Source organism: Felis catus, chromosome B2, assembly GCF_018350175.1.
Source record: "Felis catus isolate Fca126 chromosome B2, F.catus_Fca126_mat1.0, whole genome shotgun sequence".
In the NCBI taxonomy this organism is placed as follows: Eukaryota; Metazoa; Chordata; class Mammalia; order Carnivora; family Felidae; genus Felis; species Felis catus.
Window position 1 is genome coordinate 37,684,141 of NC_058372.1, and position 18,644 is coordinate 37,702,784.

An 18,644-nucleotide genomic window follows, 5' to 3' on the forward strand; every position below is an offset into this window, starting at 1 on the left:
TTACAAGAAGAGGTCAGAGAGCTAGCTTACTCCTTTTCTCCTGTGTCAGGACACAATGAGAAGCTGGAAGTCTGTGATCCAGAGAAAGATCCAGAACCATCTGGTCCTCACCAGAACCATCATGCTGTCACCCTAATCTCCAGTGTCCAGCCTCTGGAACTGTGAAAAAATTAATTTCTGTTGTTTATCACTCAGCCAGTCTATGGTACTTTTGTTATAGCAGCCCCAGCTGACTAAGACATTGGTCAAATGCCTAATGCATTCAAAGTAGCATACATGGTTCCCGCACATTTGCATGATGAATACAATGGCCCTGGCAACTGGATCATCCTTCATCACTGCTCAGTGGGAGAGACAGAGACTGTATCTTTGCAAGGTTGAGTGATTAATGCTGCCTGTGAGCACAAGCGGGTAGAGAGACGTGGTGAATGCGGAAATGTGGTGACCTCCACCAGTTAGGCCAACTGGTGCTGTTGGCCCGGAGCTGTGTAGGTTCTGTGGCAGGGGGCTGTGTCCGCTGCCTGGGCGTCTGGTTGTGTGGTTCCTGGCACTCAGACTCAGGGGCCATGATGATCTGCTGAGCATCTATGCTGTCATTGGCTCCATCACTTACATGCCTCACTTAGGTACTCACACCCTGGGGAGTAGATGTTCTTCCCTCATGGACAAGGAAATGGAAATTCAGGAAGGTAAATGGACCAAGGTCACGTGACTAGCAAATGGTAGAGGCATGATTCAAGCAGGGCCCTCCTGATTCCAAGGTGAGTGTTCTTTTTACTAAACCACAACTGCAGTTCAAGGCTGATGCCCAGAGCCTCCTTCTGTTCTCCAGAATCGCTAGCAAGGCGGTCTGGAACTACCCAGAAGGAGTAGAGCCTTGGCAATTGGGAACTTGGCAAGGAAATGGTGTGGGGACTCCTCACTCCCAGCCTCCATCTTGAGTTTGGGAATCTGGCCACGTTTGGCTTCATGTCATAGAAGCTGGCCCTATATTCACAAGCAACTGTGGATGGAATCGACTCAGGTGGTGAGACTTTACCACTGGTCTTACAGAGCCACCTGAGTTCTTCTGGAACCAACTGAGATGCCATCTCAGCTTTGGGGGCAGCTGCTTCCTTTACATTCTGCCTTCCTCCAGGGGTCACATTTTGATCATTCCTTTCTGAGAAGATGAAATCACCTCTAATCCAAGCCCTCATGCATCCCCTCACCAAAGCTAATGTTTCCGGCACGTCTTAAGGAAGTCTGTATTCACAAAGAGGTAAAATCGTGGCACCTGAGGGCTGAGGTGTGTTAGATTCATTTGTTCATTCAACAGGCAACCAGTGAATGCCGGCTCCGCTTCAGGATGTGCTGGGCACAGGATGTCACTTGTTTCCAACTGCCTCATTGTATAGATGTTGGAACTCAGGCACAGAGCAAACGTCTATGGAGGACTCACTATGCACCAACCACCATGCTCGGTGCTGGAGAAATCAAGATCCTCTGTCCAGGAGGGGAAGTGGATGAAAGACTGAATAATGATCACGCAGTGTGATAAGTCCTCTCCTAGAGGTATAAGCCGAGTCCTGTGGGAGTCCAGAGGAAACGGAGGTAGCTCTGGCGAGGGAAGCTGGGAATCTGCCTCTGCAAATGTCTTAAACAGGGTCATAAGGTCTGAAAGAAGATGTGTTACAAAACTGCAGATCATTTTCTTCAAACAAAGGCTTAATGACAAAAAGAGAAACAGAAGTTGCCTCGGTTGAATCAGGGTGGGCAAAAATCCTGGGGCCTTGCCGCTGGCACTCCCTAAGAACACCCGGGCCCCAGAGCACCCACTGTGAAAGCTGCTGAGGGAGATAATGCAGGAAGGTCCCCTCCAGTTCTGTCTCAGTCAGTGGCTCCTCTCCACAGCCTGCACTTCCTGGTTGCACATACCGTCTGGGTCAGACTAGGTGCTCAGTGAAGTCTGATCAATAAAGAGATGATGCTCCGGCCTTTTGCTTTCTCTCAGGCTTGTCATCCCCAGCAGCGGAATTCCACAAAGCATTTCAAGATTCAGTCTTCAAAAAACAGTTTTACACCAAAGGGGAGAAAGTGACAATGGCAGAGGCCTCTGTTTGGAAAGCAGCAGGCCACTGCAGGAATTCTGCTTGGGAGGAGAGAACTCGGCAGCAGACTCTAAGCTAGAACAAGGCAGTAGACTAGGCAGCCTGTGGCCTCAGTGCCTCTCCCAACCCTCCTCAAGGCCCCTGCTGGGCACTGAGAGCTGTCCCCGCCCCACTCTCAGGGTCAGGTAGTGCATACCACCCAGTGGCAATCAAGGGCCCATGTGACACTGCAGCCACAATAGACTGTTCTCAGGGGCTTTTGTTCAAAGGATCTCTGCTGCTAGGGTGGGGAGAGGGATGGGGCCAGGGAGAGAAGGGGAGGACTACTATTCAAGAGGCTAGTATCTGGTGGTGGCGGGGGGTGGGATCTCAGATGCCACTTGGAACCTGCCAATGTCATATTCATGCATTTTTATTTATTAATGATTATTATTTCTATCACCTGTGACAGTATATGAAAAACGTGCCTACAAATAGAGGCAATGGAATGTTCCGGTAGGTCAAGGGATAAATGGAGAGAAAGGTGTGGTGTCAGCCAACACGGATAGCTTGTGTTGGGCGTATCTGTGAGCTCCTCAAGGGCAGCGATGTCCCCACCTCCATCTACCACAGGTAAGATAACTGACTGACCACCTACCCACAAGGGGCCAGGCCAGTCTGCATAGCTTGTGATCAGCATGCAGCTCCCCAGGGCAGCGCTGTATCTAAGTGGGCAATGTCTGTAGCAGATTTCCTCAGAGACAGCCGTTCAGGCCCTTCCTGAACTTGGGCTGGAAGCATGCGTCCCCAGAGGGCCAGTCCAGTGCAGGGCAAGGTGGGCAAGAGGAATGGGGCTGGGGCGGTACAGATTATTTACTCCTAGGTCAGTTAGAAATGCTGAGGAATTGGAATGAATGTCTGCCTGGGGCTTCCTTTTCCTTAAAGGCCTCTTTGACCAAAACTTCCTTGTTCAAAAATATTCAGTGGGTCAACTGCCTGTAAGATAAATGCTCAGATTCAAGGCTCTCAGTGAACTGGCCCAACTCACCATTTTAGACTTTCCCTTGACTACTTCAAATCACTCCCTGACAAAGTCCTCTCCCTCCACCCTCCACACACAAAACAAACACATACCACACACACACACACACACCACATCGCTTCCCCCCCCCCATTTCACATACATCCCACACTCAAACCCTACATACACCACCTCCTACACACAAACCACATACACACACACCCCCCACATCCCACACCCCCCCACACATACCCCCACATCCCCACCGCCCACATATACCACACACACACATACCCACACACACAACCCACATACACCACCTCCTACAACACACACCACATATATATACCCCATACACACACACACACACACACACACACACACACACACACACACACCACACATCAGCCCCCACATACACCCCCCCACACATACCACATACTCATACCACACACACAATATACACAAACCTCCACATACACCCCCTCCCCCACACACACCCTCCACAGAACAACTACCTCCACACTCTTGAGTTCTCTGAGGTTCTGAATCCTGCCCATTCCTCATGGTTCAGCCCAGGCCCGTGGCCTTGGTGATAACTGCCAGGGGCCACTTCCTCTGTTGAGTCCCCAAAGCTCTCATGGCCTGTCCCTCTCATCTGACGCATGTCACCTACTGGTAGTGCCACATGTCTTTCAAATTTTAATCACAGGCATTTGGTAGAGTTTCGGTGGCGGGCAGAACGAGAGCCTGGCACTGACCCCATATTGCTCAAGAGAGACACTTCAGAGAGAAGCCACAGCCCATGTTGCTGGGGCTGGCTTCGCCTGGTTTTATTCCTGCTCTGTGCAACCATCAGAGAGCAGAGTACCTGGAGCAGATTATCTCGGCCGCTCACATAAACGTTTTCAATGAGTTATGCTTTAATGTCAGGCCTCCTGCTCTAACAGAGGGTCGATATAAGAATCATCTGCTTGAACAACATTTCGGTATCTTTTGTAAAACTGCAGTTGAAGAATGTCGTTCACCGTGTCACTCAGTGTCCTTTAATAAGGGTCTGCACAATAAATTCTGGTTTGTGTTTAGTTCCAGAAGAAATTCTATTTCTGCAGATAAATTAGTCCGCTTCCTGTTGTTGGAAAATGAAACCTATGTGGCTCTGGGTGCTTCTCATTTTGCTCAGTGGCTAGATAAGACAGGGTCAAATTTATTGCCTCTGTATAGTAATAGGCTCAGCCGTGGGGTCCAAAAGCACTTACTCCTTCTACTTCTTTTAAATGGACTGATTTTATTTTATCCTCAGATGTCTCATTATACTTTTGCAAGATGTGTGAGTCTGGAAGTCATCTGGGGAGGTATTGATTTGGCCTATTTATTGCCCGTGCTGGCTGCTAGGGGTACAAAGATTCATTTGACTGCACCCAGCTTTCCAGGAGCTCACATTTCAGCGTGGAGAATACAGCTATGGAAATACACATTCTAAGACAAGGTGTGTGAGGCTGGGGGACAAACAAGGCTTGGGGAGAAGGGGCCAGGCAAGGCTTCATGGAGGAGGCCAAGGTTGAATTGGTTTGGGGTACAGAGAATAGGATAATATATGTATCTAAATCTGAAATTAGATAAAGAGTTACCTTTTCATGTATTTCCCCTTTACACTGGCTGGAGTAGAAACCCTTTGAAGGCAGGCATTAGATCTTGGTCCCTCTGTGAACTCCACGATGCCCTGAACAGGGCAGAGGGCAGTGCAGCATGGGGGTTACAGTATACGCTCTGGACACGCGTGTGCATTTGTGTCCCTTAGCTGAGCAAAGTAAGGCAGGTTCACTTACCCCCTTTGGGATTTAACTGTAAGGTGAGGGTAATAGCAGTATCTCCCTCATGGGGATTTTAGGAGCATTAAAGAAGAGACTACATGCAGAGAGCTTAGACCCATGCCGGGCACAGGCTAAGTTCTAAAGAAACGTTTGCCGACCAGCCTCATCTGCATCACCAACAATAGTATACCATTCAGGGTGGCAAGTACAATAAAGAGGGAAAACTGCACATAACTAAATTCTGCAAAGCACTCTCAACTAGCTGAATCTAGTTCAATTAATATCATTTCCAAATAATGCCCAATTAAAAATAGCACTGGGTGGCTCAGTCAGTTAATCGTCTGATTCTTGAATTGGGCTCAGGTCATAATCTCACAGTTTGTGGGTTCGAGCCCCACATTGGCCTCTCCGCGGACAGTGCAGAACCTGCTTGGGATTTCTCTGTCCCTCTCTCTCTGCCCCTCCCCAACTCACGCTTTCTCTCTGTCTCTCTCTCAAAATAAATAAATGTAAAAAAAAAAGCTTTTATTATTTATTTATTATTTTATTTATTTTAAAATTTTTTAATGTTTATTTATTTTTAGAGACAGAGAGAGAGAGAGACAGAGCACGAGCAGGAGAAGGGAAGAGAGAAAGGGAGACATAGACTCTGAAGCGGGCTCTAGGCTCTGAGATGTCAGCACACAGCCCTATGTGGGGCTCAAACTCACAAACTGTGAGATCGTGACCTGAGCTGAAGTCAGACGCTTAACCCACTGAGCCACCCAGGTGCCTCCCCCAAAAACTTTTAAAAAACAGCATTGTTTTCTTGTTTCCTGAAGTGGTGTGAGCAGTAGGCCCTCCTTTAAGTCGGGAGGAACATTTATTTGTTGATCATATTCATAGAACTGGTCACTGCCGTTTCTCTTAAAGGACCCAAGCTCTGGCTGTTGTTACATCAAGAGGCCCCCTCGGCCAATGCCTCCCTTGCCCCACGTCTGTCTTCCCTGTTTTCCCTGTCCACTCGCTTTCAAAAGGACCAGGGTTCATCAGGTAGGCAGTAAACGAAGAGAGAACCAGGATCTAGATATTCAATGAGGAAGAGGAGGAGAAGTCCTCCTAAGAGCACACACACATGTGCACAGAACTGGCCTCTCAATGGGCGTTCATCTGTATGCCCCTGCTGTGGCGGTAAACGTTGAACAACTAGCTCTCTGGGGGAAAAGCGCCCCAATTTACAATAACGTTTGTCAATTTCCATGGCATAAACAGTCCCAGTAGGCTGATTTCAAGCTGCCAGTGTGATGTCACTGCATGTGAAACTGGGAAGAGATGCACAGTAGCACACCCTAAGACAACAGTTCCATGATATAGACACAGTAGTGCTAAATAACCTCAAGGGCAGAGATAATAGTAAAATGTAGTAAATGACAGATGGTCCCTGACCTATGATGGTTCGACGTAGGATTTGTTGGCTTTAGGATGGTGCACGAGTGACACCCATTCAGGAGGAACCATACTTCGGGTGCCCCAGCTCCTGCCCGGCCACATGAACACGGACAACCATTCTGCACCCGCACAACCGTTCTGTTTTTCCCTTTCAGCACAGACTTCAATCAATTACACGGGATACTCAACACTTCATTATAAAATGGGCTTTGGGTTAGATGATTTTGCCCAACTGTAGGCTAATGTAAGTGTTCTGAGCATGTTTAAAGTGGGCTAAGCTGGGGCGCCTGGGTGGCTCAGTCGGTTGAGCGGCCGGCTTCGGCTCAGGTCATGATCTCACGGTCCGTGAGTTCGAGCCCTGCGTCGGGCTCTGTGCTGACAGCTTAGAGCCTGGAGCCTGTTTCAGATTCTGTGTCTCCCTCTCTCTGACCCTCCCCCGTTCATGCTCTGTCTCTCTCTGTCTCAAAAATAAACATTAAAAAAAAATTAAAAAAATAAATAAAAAAATAAAGTAGGCTAAGCTAAGCTAGGTGTTTGATAGGTTAGGTGTATTAAATGCATTTTTGACTTGACGATATTTTCAACTGATGACGGGGTTATCAGGATGTAACTCCACTGTAGGTCAAGGAAGATCTGTAGTTAGGAAGTGATCAGTTTTGAGTATTTGTTGACTTTGTTTTTTAATATAACTTATTTAATTGTAAGTTTCTATAATTTAATTTTTTTTAATTATTTATTTTGAGAGATAAAGAGAAAGAACGAGCTGGGGAGGAGCAGAGAGAGAGGGGGACAAAGGATCTGAAGCAGGCTCTGTGCTGACAACAGAGAGCCCAATGTGGGGCTTAAACTCACGAACTGTGAGGTCATGACCTCAGCCAAAGTTAGACGCTCAACCGACTGAGCCACCCAGGCGCCCTCTATCATTTAATTTTTAACAACAGCTGTGTTTTACCAGGGATCCCCAAATTTCCAAAATGGTAACGGTCACTCATCTGATGGGTATGGAGCTGGTTCCAGCACACCACTGAATCTGGCTTCCCTCCACCAATCTACAGTCTTCCACATGGCACCTTTCACGTCACCATTAAATCCTTCCTCCTCTGAGATATGAGACTGCCTTTATATGAATTTTCTTGGACATACACCTCCTCTTACATACACAGACCTATTCTTATGCAAAATACGTGAGAAAACCTCTCCTGCTCAGCCTAGCTCTTGACCCCCTCTCGCCTCCCCACCCCAGAACAACCAACCAACCTGACCTATGCTTTCATAGAAATCTAGGAATATGGAGGCACAAGAAAGAAACAATACCAAAGGGAATACTTAAAATGGAGGGAGAGGGAAAGTAGAGAGAAGTAGACAAAGGAAGGAGAACAGAGAGGGGGAGGGCAAGAGCAGATGTAGTCACTGCCCCGTTTCTCCAGTGGAAGCCTCAACTCCAGAACACCAGGAAACCAAGGACACTGAGCTGTTTTGATTCTCACCAGAGCAGAGCTGTGGGTCCTCGCCCTTGGCCCCGACACTAGCCTGAAGGGTGAGGGTTAAGCAGGAAACGGCTTTATAAACAATCTGTTGCAATGGGAGGTTTCTCTCCATGAGAAGAATTCTGGCACGTGGTCACTGGGGACACGTGAGCGCGGGTGGTTCTGAAGCTCTGTCAGACAAGCTCCTGAGAAGTTTGGACTGAAAACATGGCATTTAACCTCAAAATGGCAGCTGGGAGATGTTAACACTTCTTCTCTAATTGGGATAGTATGCTTTTAAAATAAATAGGTATTTCAAATGCTCTTAATTAGACTTCCATCCAAAGTGCTTTCTCTTTGAAGTCTGCTGATTACTTCAGGCAAAGCTGGGCCCTGTTGAACCTGACACCTGCTGTAATTCAGAAGAAGGCTCCCAGAGAGATGAGCAGAGGAATTAAGGAGAAGCCTGTGGTTAAAGACGTGCAGTCATTTCCCAAAGGCCCAGGCCTGTCTGGGGCTGGGAGGGGTGGGGGCCCAGAGAGGATAGAGCACCTCTGCCCTGAAAGCCCCAATTATTTGACTGGTATTTTCCAGTCATTGTTTTTAGTTGCTCGGCATCGTGAAGACTGGAGAAAGGGCCAGATGGCAGCTCTGAGATGTGCGGCCCAGCAACACTCCTCAGGGATGACTCCCCATTTGGTGACCTACCCGTTGAGGCCTGAAGGTCACCTTGGCACCACTTCCCAATAGAGGTCCCTGTGCCCTTCCCTAGCCCAGCCAGGGAGCCCTGGATGCTTGCTGGAGGAGGCGCTCAGCTCTGACTCCCTGCCTGCATCTCTGGCAAAGGGAGGCCCAGACCTCCCAGCAGTGAGGCCAACAGTGGGAAGTTCAAGCTCTAGTCAGTGTGCCTCAGGCTTCCTTATTCTGTGTTTCTGATGTAACCATTGGCTATTTGATGAGATCATTATTATTACTGAAACTAAACAACCCACTTCCTAACAGTCCAAATTGCTGGGGTCCAATGGGTCATCTTTATGACACTGGGGCGCTCTTCCATCTGCCCTTTAGAGGTCATGGATTTCTCGAACTGTAGGAAATTCTAAGGGCCAGGCTATGTGAAGGGGAACCCTTTGTTTGGAATACATGATTTGCTTATTTAATCAGAGCTCTGTAAGTGTTTGGTCCCAGGCCCACTGGAGAGGAAACAACGTGGCCCTGCCCGGGATACCTGCTCCCCCAGGCTTTCTGGGAGCTGAACTTTCCTCCCAAGTGACTTCCTTGGGTCACATATCAAAGGGGGCATTTGCCGAAGATGACTACTGCTTAAAAGGTGCCAAGGTTCTCTTACACTATCACTGTGTTCGTCAGTGTTTACATTATTACTGTATTAAATGGGCCCATCACTGCTGGCAGTGAAGAGCATGGGGGCTGAGAGTCCCAGGTGTGGACTTGGAGACTTGGGTTCAAATCCTTTTCAACACTTCCTAGCCATGTGACCTTGGGCAAGTCACTGGAACTCCTTCATCTAGAAAATGCACTGACTTCTTAGGACTATCGTGAAGGAGAAAGGAGACCATGCACAAATGGCAGTGCACAGGGGTGGTTCAGAAAACAGTAGCTGTCGGGGCGCCTGGGTGGCTCAGTCGGTTAAGCGTCTGACTTTGGCTCAGGTCACGATCTCACGGTCCATGAGTTCGAGCCCCGCGTCGGGCTCTGGGCTGATGGCCCGGAGCCTGGAGCCTGCTTCCGATTCTGTGTCTCCCTCTCTTTCTGCTCCTCCCCCGTTCATGCTCTGTCTCTCTCTGTCTCAAAAATAAATAAACTTTAAAAAAATAAATAAATAAAATAAAAATAAAAAAAAAAAAAAAAGAAAACAGTAGCTGTTTTCACCACCAATTGTTGCTGTTAGGATTAGTTAGTAGTAACTCTGGAAAGCTCAGAGTAGAGCCCTGAGGAGCTGGGACACAGAGTGAGCTTAGGTTAGGGTGTGGGGTGGAAGGGTTAGGGGGATGAGGCAGCAGCTGAGAAGGTGGGGTGCCAGGTCCTGACAGCTGAGAGCAGCCACACAGGATGGGGTAACTGGTCCTAGAGAGGAGGGGCATCCAAAGGAAGCTGCACTAACTGCAAACCTTGCCTTGCTTAACCTTCTTGAGGGTTCCAGATGGATTATCTTTGAGCTGGGTCTAGGTTTCCAAGACCCTACAGCTTGTATTACCTTCACCTTCTTCCCACAGACTTCACACTGTACCCACCTAGAGCTACTTGCTGCATATGGCGCTGGGTGATTTCTTCTTTCAAGCGACCTGTCAAAGACACAAAGGAAAACCACTGGTGAGTTTCCTACAGGCTGCAGGAAGACTTTGCCTCAGAACCATGTTGCAAGCAAAAATTAGATAGATAGATAGATAGATAGATAGAGCAAGGAAGACAAGGGTGGACATGGCTTCAAGAAGACCCCTTCCTTTGATGCACTGGATGGTGTTGGAAGAACAGACTGCCATGCTGGGGCCTTGGCTCATCATTGCAAATATGCATTTCACCTTTGGGTTCAATGATCTTTGTCTGTCACTCATAACCTTTGTTGGGCCCTATTCTCTTCAGTATTTCTGTCTATTATTAATGAAGGGGGAGGCAGGACTTGATCTTTTAATAATTTATAGGGACACTTTTAAACCTTTTTTATAAACATTGGGGTACAAGTGCTCCTATGCATCAGCACTCCTGTATCCCTTGGGTAAATTCCTAGCAGTTCTATTGCTGGGTCATAGGGTAGATCTATTTTTAATTTTTTGAGGAACCTCCACACCGTTTTCCAGAGTGGCAGCACCAGTCCATCAACTGATGAATGGATAAAGAAGTTGTGGTTTATATATATAATGGAATACTACTTGGCAATGATAAAGAATGAAATATGGCCTTTTGTAGTAACGTGGATAGAACTGGAGAGTATTATGCTAAGTGAAATAAGTCATACAGAGAAAGAGACTGTATGTTTTCACTCTTATGTGGATCCTGGAAACTTAACAGAAGACCATGGGGGAGTGGAAGGGGAAAAAAAAAAGGTAGAGAGGGAGGGAGGCAAACCATAAGAGACTCTTAAAAACTGAGAATAAACTGAGGGTTGATGGGGGGTGGGAGGGAGGGGAAAGTGGGTGATGGGCATTGAGGAGGGCATCTGTTGGGATGAGCACTGGGTGTTGTGTGGAAACCAATTTGACAATAAATTTCATTAAAAAAATAAATCTACTTTTTTTCTTTGACGCTGTATGAAATTGTGTCAAGTAAAAAAGATGGTGTATTTAGTGGATGATAACCTTAATAGGAACACAGCAGTTGATCATTGGGTATGAGACATATGTTATTCCACATTGCATTATTAAAGGTATAGTGTGTAGCTGAAGAGACGTGATAGTGGTATACTCTGCATATGTACTTTGTAGTGGTCAGACCACATTTGGTATTTGTTCTAGGGGCTACTCTTCATAAGGAATGTTAGAAAATATTTACAGAAAATTCTGTTTAGGATGGTGAAGGATCTAAAACCATGGCATATGAGAAATACTCAAGGCCATCTGAGATGTTTAGATCGAGAAGAAAAGACTTGGAGGGAGAGGAGCATCAGAGATCATGACTGTCTTTAAGAATCTGGACACTGGGGCACCTGGGTGGCTCAGCTGGTTGAGTGTCTGACTCTTCATTTTGGCTAAGGTCATGATCTCAAGAACCATGAGATTGAGTCCCACTTGAGGCTCTGTATTGACAGCACAGAGCCTGCTTAGGATTCTCTCCCTCTCTGCTCCTCCCCTGCTCTCTCTCTCTCTTCCTCTCAAAATAAAAAAAAATAATAATAAACTTAAAAAAAATCTGAATTGTCATTTGGACAACAAAACAGATTTATTTTTGTCCTACTCTTGAGGGGAGAAGTCAAGTTGAATAAAAACAGACTAGGGGTTCAATAAAGTTCACAATGAAGTTCACAATGAAGACTGTCTCAATGTGGATTAAGTTGTCTCAAACTGGACTACATTTCCTGGCAGAGCAGTGGGTCCCTTCCTGACAGTGCTCTAGCAGAGGCTAGATGACAATCTATGGGGCATTAAAGCAAGAACTCTTGCCCTGGGTAGGAGTTGGGGCAAAGTGACCTCCAGGGTTCCTCCATGTCTACTGCAATTCTATGACTTCGTGCTGGAAAGAGGGATGAAGCATCCGCCTGGGAGTTTGTTTATATCCAAGGGCTCAGCACACTTGTTAAAATGTCAGTGCTGTCTGCATTACATGTCCCATTTGGGAGATGTGATCGGGCCACTGTGGACTCTGAGAAGGCCTGGGAACTTCACCGCTCCCTTGTCTAATGTATTCCTTTCTTCATGTAGAATATATTCAATACCTCAAAGTTTTCAAAAGATGAGTAGATGATGAAGCAATCACAGGAGACCCCATCACTCATTGGAAGATTAAGGGCACTTCTAGAATGTTATGACTGGGAGGGACAGCAGAGGTCATTCACTTCAACGTCGCACCCAATTCAGGAATCCCTTCCACTTGTATGACTTGTATGTATCCAGGCTGTCCCACTGATTAAATTGTATAGAAGGAATTACTGATGTGATATTGACACCTGCTTCCCTCTACCTTCCAGATTTGGACGTGGTCAGCTCTCTGGGACAGCATAGAGGAGGGGTCCTGTCTCACTGGCAGTGAGGAACTGAGGAGGCCATGATTTCTCCACTTGGACTTGTCCTCTCTACGTTCAATGTCATCAGTTCCTTCAGCTCCTCTTGGAGACCACTGTCTCCAGGTGTGTCATAGAGCAAGTCTCTGCCTTGGTTTCCATGTGTCCCCAATGGAGAGGATTGTGCCCAGATAGGAAGCCAAGGATTGGGCATAAGCAGTGACTGCACCCTAATTCCAAGTGGGAGAGGGTAAGAATTTAGGGAATGTGTTGAGCGGGAGGTGGAGAAGTGCAAATATGGCTCTAGGGTGAGAACCAGACCAGCCTGGTGCCAGCAGGAAAATGACCTGAAACCCAGGCCAGCCACAGCCACAGATGGGATCTTGTCCCCACTCTGAGCAACATGACGTTTACTGTCCACATCAGCAGGGGAGAGGAGTTGGGAGCACAGGGGTGGTGCTGGGCTGAGACACAGCACATGCATTCCTCAAATAAAAGGAGGCACAACTGTGACAAATACAACATACCACTTAAAAACAGCTCTAGACTTGGAGTAGGTCATTAAGGGCCTTTTCATGCTGCTGTGGTGCCTGGACTCTGGCCTGGGTATCTGGCGCAGGTGACTTACTCCACGAGTGCCTTCCGTGTCTGGCTACCTCCTTCCTGGGGAGACTGGACAGTGTCTTGCTGCCTTGGAGGACACACTGGGTCGCATTCCTCCTTGGGAAACTACCTCCCCAATGAGACTCCTGCCATCTTGTCTCCTTGACCACGGGCCTACCCAATGACGTACCTTCTCAACGACATGCTCCTAACTTCACGCCTCACCCCTGTAGGTGCTCAGCCTCCTATGTCACGACTTCCCCTGCTCCCATTGGAATGATGGGCTCCCTTCCCCAAACCCAGGGGAAGCTATTTTGCAATGACAGGGTTAAGGATCTTCCATAGCTTCCAGCCTGGGAACAGTTGCTCATGTAAATAAAGAGGAGGATTTGCCACTGAGGACTGTCAGTTCTGTAACCTCCACAAACAGAAATGTCTACTCCCAGAACAATGAGCCATCCCCTTGATAATGCTACATATTGATAAAGGTAGGTTTTAAATGTATGTAGCGATGCTCAATTTGGGTGGAATGGTTAACATCACCTACCACATGGCGATTTTTGTTTTTGAGATCTTCCCAAACAAGCTTCTAAAAATAGCCTTATGGCTGATACCTAATTGCATTTTCTAACAGAGTCATTCTTCATGTGAAGATAACAGTCTCTGGAATCGGCTGGATCTTGCATTTCCGCAGGTTTTGGCAAAAGAAGGAGTTGAGGGGGATTGCAGAATTCACTCAGCATGCAGCTTGCTGTCATTAGCATGGTGATAAATTTGCTGGTTTTGGCCTGGGTTCCTGGACACATCTTCATGCCGAAGTATGGAAAAGAGATGAAACAGAAACAGAGAACTCCCAGCCTGAGGCAGGAGATGGTCAGGGAGGAAGCTGGGGCGGCAGTGGTGGGGGGCAGGGGGGCGGTGGGAGGAGAAGGAGGGAAGGCTCCGCTTGTAGGAACATGGTGGTAATTAGTAATCTTGTCTCCAATAATTTACAACAGATGCCACAAACACCTTCTCTCCCTTTCTGGTTCATTGATCGCCAGAGTGGGGATGTTAGCAGAGTGGGGTGGTGGGGTACCTGGAGCCTGCAACGTGGGGAGCTCCAGAGGAGACACATTACCTTAGAAACCACCACGTGCAGGGCAGCATGGTGTATGGTTTTTCTGTACCAAGTAGTTCATATGAAAAGTATTAGCATCATGCAGAAGCAACACTTTTTTTTTTTTTTTTTACAGTTATCATCTTTTGGATAGAACCATTTTCCTTAAAATTCACATTTTATTTTGCATGCTGGTTAGTTTGAACTTGGTCGCCAAGTGAAAGCTGTGTAGCTGGTCCAGAGCAGAGCTCTTCACTTCTGACTTTCCCAGTATGGCCGTCTGCAGGCTGCTCGTGCAGTTTCTGTGATGCGGTGCTTTACTGAGGATGCTGACATCACTATCAAACGGTAAATATTTATCGCCCACACACTATATTAAGCACTAAGCACTAAGTGCTATGGAATACACAAACTAGTTAAGAAGTCTCTTCTAGTTCAAGGAAGCCAGCACGAGGGGTGCCTGGGTGGCTCAGTTGGGTAAGTGTCTGACTTTGGCCCAGGCATGATCTCATGGTCCGTGGGTTGAGCCCCGCGTGGTGCTCTGTGCTGACAGCTCGGAGCCTGGAGCCTACTTCGGATTCTCACGTCAGACCTTGCTCTTCCCTCATGGATGGTTTGCTTTCCCGCTAAGCCTGGGTCTGGCTCTTCAGCACAGCACTTTGCGCAGCTATCTCCAGTCACTGGGAGTTGGACTCCAGATGAAGCAAACCTCTTTGCCATTTTGGTTAAACTGGAAGATAATTACAATCTTGTAGGTACATAGAGTTAGGTTCAAATCCCAACTCTGCTACTTCTAGTAGGAAGTAGGTTCCTGTTAGGTTATGTAACATCTCTAAGCCTCAATTTTATCATTTGAAAAATGGGTTGTAATAGAACAACTAGGATAATATCTGTTTTACCATATCTCAAGACTCTTGGGAGGATGAAGGGATAACATATCAACCTATGTGACATGCCAGACTAGTTTTAGGGACGAAAGCACTTTCAGACATATGGAAAGGATACTATATTCATAAGATGCCAGCCTGAAGGGCAAGTGGCAAAATGTCAAATCAATGGTGGACGTAAATTTAGAGGAGGAAAGGCAGGTTAGTGGCATTAGGAAAGGCATCATCACCACAGGTGAGCCTTGGGTGGATCCTTAAGGGGGCAGAGGTGTTAAGGTGGGGATGGGAAAGGATTGCAGGCAAAGAGAACCGTGGGGGCAACAGGGAGGAGAAGGCCAGGCATAGCTCGTTTGGGGCAGGGATTTGGAAGGGAGGGTTTGAGTGGAGAAGTAGGGCTGGGCGGGGGGAGGCTACTGGCAGGATCCTCGGTCATTATTTTTTTTAATGTTTATTTATTTTGAGAGAGAGAGAGAGAGAGCAAGCACAAGTGGGGGAGAGGTAGAGAGAAGTGGGGAGAGAGAATCCCAAGTAGGCTCGGTGCTATCAGTGCAGAGCCCGATGCGGGGCTCGAACACACAAACCCTGAGATCATGATCTGAGCTGAAATCAAGAGTTAGGTACTTAACCGACTGAGCCACCCAGGAGCCCCATTAGGGGCTCTGGACCTAAGTAAAAATCTGTTCTTCTACTTGACTATACTACTATACAACATCTGGGTAAAAACAAAACAGACTTCAGTAGCAGGATTGGGGTGAGGGGAGAATACACAGAATTATGTTGCCTGCCTGAGGGGCCTTTTCGAGGGGGAAGGTCTAGTAAGTGCGTCTGAATTCAGAGTGTTGATTTCAGCTGTGGCGTGGGATGCCGGTTTCTTTGTACTCTAACACAGGGGACTGTGATTACCAAAAGGTTAGATTCCCTAAAGACTGTTTGTAAGGCTATTTGTAAAATTAATGGGCCTAGCACAAATTATGTGTTTAATCCTTAGATGAATTTCCAACAAACAGGACTATGTAAATCCTTTGAAGCCTTCAAATCAAGTGCAGGCATCTCCTCCTTGCTAATATCTATTTCATCAGGTTGTATCTAAACTTGTTTGTATAATTTGAAAATCGACTGAGGCATAGCAATGGGGAATAAAATCAAACAGGAGACTAATAAGACTTTGCTAGATTAGATTTCAAGAGAGATCTCTGAAGACCAGAAGTGGGCCAGAAATGCAAAATGGTAAGTGGAGTCTGGGCTTTTAGCTGGCAGGGCTCCAGGTCCAGAAGCAGGAAGATGACTAAAAGGGCAAGACACAGACTGAAGCTGCAGGGTGGGGTGAGGGTCCCCTGCCCCCACACCTGTGGCTGCAAGGGGACCGAGGAAAACAGAGTGCTCCTAGGTGCTGCCTAGGGCTGTGGTTCCCTTCCTACTGCAAGCCCATGGAGGAAGAAAGGAACACATTCAGCCTCTCTCCGTTGCTACACCAAGCTGCCCACTGACGCTCTGACCAGATGGTCCACATCCCAGTATCCCTGTGGAGCAGTGACTCCGAATTGTCTTCCAGACGCGGCGGGGGGAGGGGGCTGGAGGGTCTGTGAGACAGAGAGGGATGAGCACAAAGGGAGAGAAAGAGAAAGAAATCAAATGTGTTTCATTAAAAATGGACCTGCCCACAAAAATGCCAAAATGTATGAATAAATCTAATGCTAAAAATGATAGTAAAATTAATAGCTGGAACATGAATTCATTACAGATGAAAGTAATTTTCTGGAGAGACAGATACAGACATTTATTAATGCACACCCACAAAGGGCTGAATTAGTCTTACTCTTTAGATTACAGCATATTATCTTGTCAGTATGAGCAAAGCCCTGCATGTACGTATGTACGTATGTATGTATGCGTAGGTATGCACATGTGTGTCTACATACGTGTGTACATGTGTGTTTATCTCCGTGCCTTATGCCCCATCCCTAATTCCGATCCCCCTATGCCTCTAATAGGTGACCATTACAATTTGTGTTCAAGTTTTCTGTGCAATTTTTAAGCTATGGAAGTAATATTGTGCTACAGATCTCATTCTCTTTTGTACTGATTTATCGGTACTGACATCCACCCACGTTGCTGTATGCGCATCTAGTCCTCAGTTTCTAACTACTACATACATTGCAGAGTGTGTACTCCAACCTTTTAACTTCCCTTCCCCGAGGGGAGAACAACGAGATTGCCTCCCACTCCCACTAACACAAACGGTGCTGTGATGGCCGCGCTGGAACACGGAATCTCGCACGTCTGCAAGAGAACCCCCCTGCCGGCTTTCAGCTGATCTGTATTAATTTGAGGTGCTGCCTCCATAATGATGGTGCCACTCAGCACTTCCAAGACAGACTTCAAAATAAGTATGTTGAGCATACTCCAGGAGACTGATGACAGCTTAAGTTTTCTTTAAAAAAGAGTAAGAAATCATACAACAAATAGGTATGAATAAGAAAGGTGGAGTGGAAAGACGTTTTGAGATGAAAGATAGAGGCATGACATAAACAACCAAAAACAATAGAGGGAACAAGGGGATAAACCCCAAGCAGGACAATTTTAAAGGTGAATTCGTGATTGGAAAGATAATATGGAAAAAGACACCCCAAACCCACCCCAAACATGGAATGGAGGGCAAGACAGGAAACGGGAAAAGGGAGTTAAAAGTCCCAGAGGGAGACGGACAGGCATCACCAGGTGTCTGAGGAGAGTTCTAGAAGGAGGGAAGGGGGCATGGTAAAGGGGCAGCATTGAAGGAGACCCCAGGTGTGTTTTTCCAGAACTGAAGAAAGATGTGAGCCAGAGGGTTGCAGGTGCACTCTGAACACGGAGCGGTGCAAATGAAGACAGACCCGCCCTGGACACATCACAGTGCAAGTGCTGACCTTTGGGGAAGAAGAGCCACTGTTCCCAGCTGCCAGTGGACCTGTGGCAGAACTCCTTAGACAACAGCCCACGTCTCAACCACAGCAAGGGGTGATGGGGACAATGGAGGGAAGTAAACTGTCAACCTGAATTTTACACACAGTCCAACATTCATTCCTTGATGAGAGCACACCAAAGACATTTTCTGTCATAAGAGGATTAAGAGCATTTACCACTCACAGATGACTGCTCCCCAAAAGGGAGTCAAGTGAGAGGCAACCAAGCATGGAGTATATGGACTCTGGAGCCAGGTGCCCTAGTTGGCATACCAGCTGGGCTACCTACTGGGCACTGTCGTGCTAGCTACTGAATGGCCGTGTGCTTCAGTTTCCTCCTCTACGAAACAGGGATAGTACTGGTATCTGCTGTGAGGAGTGAATTAGGTCACATACGCAATGTGCTCAGAAGAGTGCCTAGGATATATAAGAACTGTGTAAGTGTAGAAAGTTATTATGATGATCAGCAAGAAGAAAAATTAATGCAGAGAAATACGTAGGAGAAAGGAACAGTGATGAACATAAAAAGTACTAAATATTTAAGGAAAAATACTTAACCACTGACCATGAAAACCGTGTGCGTGTGTGTGTGCGCACGCGTGTGTTGTGTGAAAACTGAAACTTTAAGCAACAATAACACGAT

The 18,644-nt window shown here is 47.0% G+C and overlaps 1 protein-coding gene across 6 annotated transcripts in view; it reads right to left on the minus strand.

Moving 5' to 3' along the window:
• The window catches only part of KIF6 (kinesin family member 6), a 386,490-nt gene that overhangs the window by 35,018 nt on the left and 332,828 nt on the right, over nt 1–18,644 (minus strand). For all 6 annotated transcript variants that reach the window (XM_019830554.3, XM_006931669.5, XM_045057492.1 and 3 more), the window contains one exon: nt 10,051–10,101. In XM_019830554.3, coding sequence (XP_019686113.1) covers nt 10,051–10,101 — 51 coding nt within the window. The remainder of the gene's footprint in view (nt 1–10,050; nt 10,102–18,644) is intronic.